Genomic DNA, 9,864 nt, shown 5'->3' with positions numbered 1-9,864 from the left:
ACATCGTCTTTTACTGAACTATAATTTCTCCCTTTTCCTTTTAGCCTGCTGAGTATTCTCTTGCAAAATCTCCACGTCTGCTTTTAAGGGTTTATATGAAAATATTCAGTCAACCAGTTGAATATGATGCAGTTTCATTTGAAAAACCAACAGAAATACTACTGAAAGTGTTTGCTGGAACAAACGTATGGAACACATACGGGAAATGTGCGACTGCAAAAGTGATTTGCTCGCAAAAGAATCCTCACTGCAGAGTTGGATTCCTCAGAGGCACTGATGATCATGCAAAAGTAAAGAAGAAGTACGGCCTCAGAGGACATAATGATAACCCGTGGCATGTATCATTCCGCTGTACCGTTCAACTTAAGGCAACAAAGAAGAACTGGAGAGTTCAACGCTGCCTTTAGTCTCAGCGTGAGCTCCACATGTCGTGATTCCGCAGAGCTTCAATTATTCACGTTGTTATCGGAGTTTCTCTTTAAGTCGCCTTTCATGTAAAACGTGACTGAGTGCCTGTGGGCCATTGCAGTTGAATATAGAGCCTAAAGGGGTAATGTGGTACTTAATGATGTACCTGCCCTCTACCAGTCCTCTGCTGCTGCAAGAATAGTCCTGTGATTATATTCATGATATACCCAAGAGAGCAACACAAATATGAAGTCATTGTAATGGTTATATTTTTGAAGATGTTGTTCCTGTAACCTAATATGGAGCCATTGTTTAAGGATTAGCCTGCACAGTGGCTGTAATTTAAATTGTATTTATTTATTTCAGCTTTTGAACCACTGCCCAACAGAAATAAGGAAGAGTACAGATGTATTTTCCCCTGAGCCAATTTATTAGGTATACATCCCTGCAATAAATGAGATAAATTACTGACTAAAACCAAAGCTCATTAGAAGTTGGTTAATGCTTTACAGAGTGAATCCCTCAGAAAAGTAATGTGAAATCCCTTCATTTCACAGTCTCCCAGGCAGATCCCCCCCCCCGTGAATACTGAACCCTCATTAGGCAAACATGAACATGTGAAGTCTGAACGCTGATATATTTATTCAAGTTGTTCCCCTGTAATGTATTATGTTGTGTTGTTTGAATTGTCTCTCAGCGGCGGTGGGTTTTGTGTTGCTTCACGCATTGCTGTCGTGCTTTAATTCGCCCTTGGCTGTCCGAAATAACCCCATTTGCATTTGCATTTCTGCCAAGCGTGTCTCTCCAGATGAACTTGGGCTTTGCAAGTTGTGTCCACGGACGGCTTAGAATAACTTATTCAAAGCTAAAGATTTGAAAGCCGCCTTAGTTTCACAAAAAAAAAATCAATCCAACCCCTTTCAAGCAAATCGATTTAATTTAAAGACACATAAAAACGCATAAAAGACATGTTTCTCCTACGAACCGTTGCTCGCATAACAAAAAGCTATTACTGAGCCGGCTTATTATCTGGTGCAAGTTGTTTTTTTATTTCCTCTCAGTCTCTTCATGTCCTTCACTGATGGGCCTTACTTTGAAAATTGGCTTACAAAGGGAATATTTCACTGCATCAGGCATATTGGCCCCGTGTTACTTTGCTGATAAATGTACTGACATCTAATTAAAGAAATTCGCATGGAGAGACCAAAGCCACACGGATTGATCGGGCCTGCTTGTCAATACACTTGCCACTGCAGATTGTCTCATCCAAAAACAATGATGTTTTATGGAGTGGAACGTTGTTGTCCCACAGTGGCTTGCTGAGACTTTTGCATTCAATTTAGATCTGTGGGTTAAAAAAAATATGAAAGGGAAGATTCATCTCTGTCACAGAATCACTGACTCAAGCGTGCACATGCCAAATTGTTTTGCATGATTGCAATTGCAGCCTTGAGTATCATGGGCTAATGTGACAATCAAAATAAAGTTTTATTGAACAAAGTAAAAATGCAAATGTCCTGCATAAGTAATTGCTTCATCTCTGCATTAACATGCACCCAGTTGCAGTTATTTATGATTTTGGAAATTACATTTTCCTGTTCTTCGGCAGGAATTCCAATCGTAAGATCAATACCACTTTCATGTCTCAGCCAACTATGAAGCTCCAGCCAGCAGCCAATCAGCTTTGCTTTGTCCGAAGGCCGTCCAAATGCTATCAGCGCCTCTGCCAGGCAACCAAAAGTTACAGCCGGAGCTAACTTAGCTTACCTCCTGTGATGCAGCAAATAGGTGTTATAGGCTTCCGTTTTTGGAAAGTTCTAACTATATACCTGCATTGATTTGTGAGCTTTAGAGGTTCTAGTTGCTTATCAAAGGAACAAATCAATGATCATACCTGTACATTTATCTACCTTTTAGCTGACACATGATCTCACTCGGTAACCACAGCCTTGTTTTTACATGCTTACAGTTTGGATTTTCTGCAGGCAGCTCTGTTTAGCCCCACGCTGACCAACACAGCAACAGGTAGAAGGTCTGTTGTGTGCACATAAAGCTCCATAAAGAGGAGTCCGGGTGCTTGGAGGTAATTAAACTGCCTCTGCCCCGTCGGTCCCCTGCGTGGGTCACTGTTGGTGATTACAATTGAAACGTAGCTGGAGATCAATCTGCAATCACTGAAGAGACAAATGACACACCACAGACAGTGGCGGCTGGTGTATCCAGCAGCGGGATTTCTCCTCTCCAAGCAGTCTGAGATCAAAGCTGCAGAGTACAATGTGCATCTCTGCAGCGGAATATTTACATAGTAATTAGAGAAGGTGGAGGCGTAAAGTCAGATGAGAACGGCGGAAGTTGGGGGTGGAGTAAAGGATCTGTCAGTGCTTATTTCTTTTTTTCAAAAGGAGCTTACGAGCGAGTCGGAGGGTCATCAGAGCTGTTGTGTTCCCTCAGGGAGTGCGGATAGAAATTCACAGATGGGGTTCCTGTCTGTCTGCATGTAAGTACCATCGCACGGAGCGTTAAAGGGGGTTCGAAGTAGCTGCTAGGTGCTATCTGCTATCACAAAGATCATCAAAGTTCACTGACTTTATGACTTTATTTTTTACTAAATGCTGTTAGTAATAGGCCGCTTTATGGCATTTGGCACATTCGCTTTTAAAGAGAGAGGGGAAATATTCAAGGAAAGTACATGTACGTCAAATTTGTACTTGAGTACAACTGCTAAAACAATACCGCCACTTCTTGCGGCCTTTATTTTTGGGAAGAAACGTTCTCTATTAGCATGAATGGACAGAAAGTCTACATGTTTTTTAAGTGCAGGACAGAAACTTGTCCATCCTCCTGCCTGTTGGTTACTCACTTTCCTCTCATACAAAGTCTGAGGGGCCATTATGAAAAAGACTCCTTGCAGCCTATTTCCCGTGGGAGCGGGGCCACTTACAACAACTGATCATACAGTCTGGAAAGGGGCCTCGGTTCTCTTTGTAAATAATGAGATAAAGCACCAAGGCAACGGCACATTTATTTCCCCACTATTATGTTGTCAAGGACATTGCGGATTTGTGAGGAGGACAGGAAGCATAAAATGCATGCGCGTAGAATTATGATTAGGAAATGGAGGCAATCTGGTCCTGAACATGCGCAGGTTTGAGTCATGAACAAAATACTGTCATTTCCCAGCAGAACTGTGGCGCGGTCGGTGAAAAGCTCGGTGGGAGTGTTTTACCGTTGTTAAGTGCCTGCATTGTAACGGCATCACGCTTCTGACGGCAGTCACAATGTGACTCTTTCTCACCCACCTACAGGTGAGCTTTTAATAAGTCCAGCAAACGCTTTTCTTACTTCGGCCCAGTAGCTAAAATAATTCATACAGCTCTCATCATCATCTCGTTGTTTAAATACTAGGTTATTTCCGGTGCTGTATACCTCCATGCTCAAAGCTTAAACTGACCCACGTTAGCCGTCCCTCGGAAACACTGGAAAAACATGTTCTAGCAGATTATGGTAGAAATGTCATGCTATTACATGTCATTTTTAATTTTTTTTAAATTATGTATTAGCGCTCTATTTGTTGCTAATGAGCAGTACTTCAAGGCGATCACGTCTGCGTTCCTTCAACACCACCATTTCACAAAGGCCACGGGCATTTTTAAGGATGTGACTGTGACCTTTTTCTATTACCGCGTCAGCCCGTCATTATCAGAACAGCAGTCTCGTCCACACTCATTAGGAGAGAGAAGCCTCGTCTTCATTTATCCGCAAAACCTGCCCCACATTATACACTTACAAACATTGGAGATTCGTAGGAGCAGATGGAGCTTTCTTGCTGCAGATGGAGGAGAGAGCCTTTGTGTGCTTTTCCCAAAACAGAAATGTCCATCTAGAGGGACATTTGTACCAGCACTTCCTCAACCTTTGGAGAGGTAAAATAAAAACCCAACACTCCCCCTCACTAAGGAGCATTTACAAACAAGTTTTAATTCAAGTAACAACCCCTCGGGCGAGGATTTTGGGCTGCTCTCTCTGTGATCGAGGCTCGAGGACGTGTGTGGGCACACAGGATATGCACACATTATACGCACTATACACAGTATAAGAGAAAGAGACCTAAGGAAACCGGGAGATATTTAAACACACCCAGCAGAGGTCAGCTGGAAGACTCAGCCGTTGCGCTGCCCACACACTCCCACGTGCTCCACATCATTAAAAACAAACGGGCACGACTGAAACAATGCCGCATTCTGCGATTTGCAACCAACACCCCTGTGAGGCAAGTCTGTCGGAGGGATGATTTTCCTTTGCAAGAATTTCAGAAAACCTCAAGAAATGTTGTATTGATTTTCTGCAATTCTGCATCACCACCCTAAATCACAGCTGTTGGACTGTGCTCTTAAGGGAGTGTGAAGTTTGTCAATACTTTGAATTACGCCGGTGTACTTTGAGATGAGGTGCCTCGCAGATCAAGATCAACAAATCTAGAACACATATTACATTCCCATCATAATACGCCTTGACGGATCTTGGGCAGGGATTTGTTAGGCATATTGTTTTTTTTTTAAATGACCCACACTGACCCGCCTGTTCAGCTCATTGCTCTGAAAATGTGTTGAGTGTCTTACGCCACCCAGTGGGCTGGACAATATCTGAACAAGGAGACGTCACAAGAAGAGCACAATAAAAGAATGAATCATAATATTTTATTTCAGCCTTTGACAAAGAAAAACCTTTAAGAAAATCCTTATTTGACATCTGATTTTAGTGCTGTCGAGTCCATCGTGTTAAACGTTTCCCAGGTCCCTATCGCTGATTTTGAATCTGTTAAAGACCCAGCTCCCTGCCAGTTAAAGACACCACTTGTCTGTGTATAAGAGCTTCAGGCCGTGCACATGTCACCTCCTCCAAGAAGAGGACATTTTGAGGACAAACAGCCAGCCACTTCCACAGATACTCCATCTCCTTGTCGCAAACCCAGAGGTTTCCTCTTAAAATAATCTGGAAAGAGGACTTTCTGTCATCCAGCAACCCCGAGGGGAAATGCTGCAGCTGATTCCGATTGAGCAGCAGAAGTTCGAGGTGCTGGAGACCCTGGAGGAGAGTCGGCGGAAGCTTTTGGAGCCGATTGTCCTGCAAAAACAATTGAGATAGTTTCAGGTTGTGGGCGAAGGTTGTAGGTTTCAAGGAGCTTAAGTTGTTACCGGCAAGATTCAGTGTCTCTAGGCGGGGCAGGTTCTTTAGGGAATCGGGCTGTAGGTCCTGCAGGTTGTTGTCACTAAAGTCTAGATTCACCAGACTGGGCAGCTTCTGAAGAAACGCGGCGGGTACAACCACCAAGCGGTTCCCAGACAAATCCAACCAGGTGACGCTGCTGTTCCCAGAAAACCATTCGGCATCAGCTCTTTCTATCATATTGCTCTTCAGCACGAGACTACCAAGGGAGTCATGGCTGAAGACGTTAGGGGGAAGAGAAACCAGCTGGTTTCCTGTCAGATCCAACACGTCCAAGCGGGGAACGTTGCCCAGCACATCGGACGGGAGGCCTTTTAGGTTGTTGCGATACAGCTGGAGGTTTATGAGAAGGGGCACAGCGCTCAATTGGCTCGCGGTAACGCTGCTGAGGTTGGTGGATTGAATGGACAGCCGAGTGGTGTTGGAAGGTAAACCCTCCGCGGGGAAACGTGTGAGGGCGCTCTGGCTGCACACCACCTCCGTACTCGAAGGTGTCAAGGAACAGGAGCACAGATCTGGGCAAGAGTGGGCGCGTTCAGCCAGCGCAGTGAAAGTCAGGAGCATCCACCAGTTCATCGTCGCAGCACTGCATAAAGGGAACATACACAAGGGGGGGGGGTGAGAGACGCAGAACGAGAAATTAAAATCGGTTAGTTACAAGTAATCTTACCTGAGAGGCATTTCCAGTTATTTCACGGCAGCTTGGTTTCATACAATGTTCAGCGTGTTTGTTCTCCGCAGTGAATCAGGACAAAATGTTGCAATGGGCAAACAAAACCGAGCAAATACAGCAACTCATCAACCAGTGGTTACTTCTTTCTGTGCTTTCCAAATATGAAAGACGAAAATCAATATTTTTATGCAACGGTAAAAATATTTGTTTTTCATTGTTTGTAAATCTTTAATATGCAGAATGGTCTCCTTTCTGAAATGTAAATGGATTTAATTAACCACATGTATTTGGATTTGTCATTGGTTTGACTTTCTGAGAAAATATGCTTATTCGCATTTCTTCTGAGAGCTACATAAGAATATTGAGACCACTGTCATAGTGTTCAATTCCAGATGAAGCCTCAGGCTGAAGATAATTATCGTACCTGAGCAAAAGGCTGGAAACCGTTAGCCGGGCTCAGTCCAAAATGCTGCATAAATGCGTCTCTGAGCTTCAAGAAGTATAATATATTAATACATTTTTATCTTCAATCCTTAAAAAAATAGAGGTTGTGTGCTGTGCTGGTAGATGGAATGAAATTAAAGACGGAGAAGACGGATATTATAGTAGGTTGTCTTTACTCATACGCGTTTTTTATTACACATTCACGTTACATACACAAAAGCGTAGGTTTTGGTATATCACCGTGTCAGTTAATATGCAGTATGACGATGGAAGACACTAAGACTCAAGGTCGCTTTCTGTAAGTGACATGAGTGAGCGTCCCAGCAGAGACGGCGGTCCCGCACAGAGGACGGTCTCTGGCAGGAAGACCTTCTTCACGTTCTTCTGAAGCCACCTCCAGAGGTACTTCACCTTCCCATTACACACCCAGGGGTTGGAGGTCAGGTCCAGCCCGTCCTGGTCCAGGGAGCTCAGAGGATCCAGCAAACCTGCCGGGATGTGGCTCAGCTGGTTTTCATCCAGAGTCAGGACTTTGAGCTCAGCGAGCTCCTGAAAAAGCTTTTGGGGGAGTGTGCTGAGGTTATTCCGAGAGAGGAACAGATAAGTGAGGTTACGGTTGCTCTGAAGTACAGATGCATCCAGGTTGTTCAGCTTGTTGTCGCGCAGGTTTAACCTCTCGAGTTTGGTCAACTTGGCCAGAGAATCTGCAGAGAGCTGCTCCAGGCGGTTATTGGCGAGTTCAAGGTTCTCCAGGTGGGGCAGCTTCTGGAGCAGCGCCGTCGGCGCCTCGGTCAAACGGTTCCCGGATAGGTCCAGCCAGGTGACGCTGCCGTTTTCAGGTAGCCACTCGGCATCGGCTTTTTCAAACGCGTTGTCCTTCAGCACCAAGTTGCGGAGCGCCGCGTGGTCGAAAACGCGCGCGGGCAGGTCAAACAGTCGGTTCCCTGTGAGATCCAAGGTGTTGAGGTGAGGAACACCTCTGAGGAGATGGGCGGAGAGGCTGTGCAGGTGGTTGGCGTACAGGTGGAGCTCCTGCAGCAGGGGCGTGGCGTTCAGCTGCTCCTCGGAGATGGAGGTGATGTTCGTGGACTGGATGGTCAGCATGGTGGTGGACTTTGAGAGACCCTCTGAGGGGTACTCTGTCAGGGGGACCTCATTACAGACCACCTCAGATCTTCTCTGGTAGCATTTGCAAAGTGGAGGGCAGGACAGAGCGCCGCAGCACAGATGTGCCAAAAAGAGAAAAGCAAGGACGCACCAGGACGTCATTACTAGAAGAAGAGGAGACCGAGTTAAGAGATGAGGAAGATCCCGCTGAAGTATTTCACCAAAACATCACACGGGAATTTTAATTTGTACTTATGAGGTTCAGCACCACGAGCAAGAAGGTCAAATCTATACCTGCACACAAAGTTCATTGTTTCAATTCACAGAATAAAACCTACTGTTTTCTAGTTGGAGGAGCAGCAGCCAGACTAGTCCTCAGATTCAGCTGTCACTCGCAAATGAGACATTTGGGAAGCAGAATCCCTGCATCTAATCATTAGTTATTGAGTAAACAAGGACCTTCTGACTAGACGGTCATTCGTCAAGGACGGGCAGTTGGAACAGACTGTTGTTACTGAAAGCTGTGGGGAAAGCACACAAACTCAAAACCATGAAATCCCTTTTTTTCTGTTTAATACAATGTTACTGTTCTTCTAGAAACTGACGATTCCAAAATAGGATGTAGAGGTATGGATTGCCATTGTGTAAGATTTGAGTTTTTTTTTAGCAATGCAGAAGTAGGAGCAATTCAAAATTAGATTTTATTTATTTTTCTGTGTGTAATCTTTAGAAAAGCTGCTCATGCCACAGAATGTTAAAGTAAGTTGCCAAGTTATATGGCAGGAAGTACTGAACAAGATGTTGATAAATGCCTAATTTAATTTGATACCCTGTTTTCATTGCATTTCATTTCATTAAAATACTCCATTACGAGTAGCTCTTCATCCACACTAATAATCACTTTATTCCAGGTCATATTCAAATTAAAATCAATTCTCATTTTAGTAGCTGGCTGGATCTTCTGATTGAAGATGTTGTGCTACACTGTTTCACTGAAAGTAAATCTACCTCAGAAGTGTATAATGAAACAAAAACACAAATTCCTGCAAATGTTCAGCTATTTTATAAAGAACAATATTTTCCCTGCTGGATATTTAAATCATGTCATAAAATGCTTCAGTGATTTCATTTGCCAATGCGTAAAATCTATTAAAATCTAAAGTAGTTATGCTTACGGTTATATACTACTATAAAGTACATTGCCCTTTTATTACACAAGCATTAATGTTCAATGTTAGAAATGTGTAAATCGCCTTGAAGCAAAGCGATCAGCTGAGGTAGAAGTATAACGTTCCATCAATTGGAAATACTCAACAGTACACTTAGTAGTGATGCATGTTCTACACACTTAACACCAAATGCAAAAACATCCTTTTTAGAAATAGAAATGAAAAGACGGGAGCATTTAATGTCGAATCACGAGAAGAAATCTGCGTGCCCCCTCCCCACGGGTCCGTCCGTCGGTGCAGCAGGTTTCATGGTTATTTAACCGCAACATACAGTCGCACAGCTGATCGACGGATGGATGCGACCTGCAGTGTGAAATATGATTCTAGCAGATGGGCAGCATGGTGAACCAGTACATTATGTATGGAGAGTGCCAGTTGGCTTAAGGCTGTTCTGAAAGATTTATTTCAGCCAAGCCCACTCACTCCACATGCGCTTGAGATGGAGACAGACTTATTCTCTTGTAGTTCAAATAGTCTCCTGAAAGGAGTCGGATGTAACACCTCTGAAGCATCACTACAGTATTCCTGTAGCATGTGTGTTAATGTCTATGTTGTGACATCACTTTAGTATTACTAAAAAGTGTAGCCAACTGTACAATATCCAAGGAGTATATCTTAAGACCCTTCAGAGCTACCTGATAAAACACTAAATAAACGTCCAGTTGTCTCCAATTCTTGATGCTTGATGCATCATTTACATTTTACTGGAAGGCAAACAGTTCACACTCCAGATGCATATTGATACAAATCCTACATGTCGAATTTTAAGAAACAATG

At 43.7% G+C, this 9,864-nt stretch overlaps 2 protein-coding genes across 2 annotated transcripts; both read right to left on the bottom strand.

Annotated features, from left to right (window-relative positions):
- Positions 1-5,088: 5,088 nt before the first annotated feature.
- Positions 5,089-6,393, bottom strand: LOC120807684 (uncharacterized). The gene is made up of 2 exons (XM_040159974.2): positions 6,305-6,393; positions 5,089-6,220 (listed from the first exon to the last, which is right to left on the bottom strand). Exons 1-2 carry the CDS (start codon positions 6,313-6,315, stop codon positions 5,227-5,229), a joined length of 1,005 nt encoding a protein of 334 aa, XP_040015908.2. The 5' UTR covers positions 6,316-6,393; the 3' UTR covers positions 5,089-5,226.
- Positions 6,394-6,907: 514 nt separating this feature from the next.
- Positions 6,908-8,598, bottom strand: LOC120807685 (uncharacterized). The gene is made up of 2 exons (XM_040159975.2): positions 8,197-8,598; positions 6,908-8,022 (listed from the first exon to the last, which is right to left on the bottom strand). Exon 2 carries the CDS (start codon positions 8,018-8,020, stop codon positions 7,028-7,030), a length of 993 nt encoding a protein of 330 aa, XP_040015909.2. The 5' UTR covers positions 8,021-8,022; positions 8,197-8,598; the 3' UTR covers positions 6,908-7,027.
- Between the last annotated feature and the right edge of the window lie 1,266 nt (positions 8,599-9,864).

Source organism: Gasterosteus aculeatus, chromosome 18 (genome assembly GCF_964276395.1).
Source record: "Gasterosteus aculeatus chromosome 18, fGasAcu3.hap1.1, whole genome shotgun sequence".
NCBI lineage: Eukaryota > Metazoa > Chordata > Actinopteri > Perciformes > Gasterosteidae > Gasterosteus > Gasterosteus aculeatus.
This window is presented reverse-complemented; position numbering and strand designations above follow the sequence as displayed.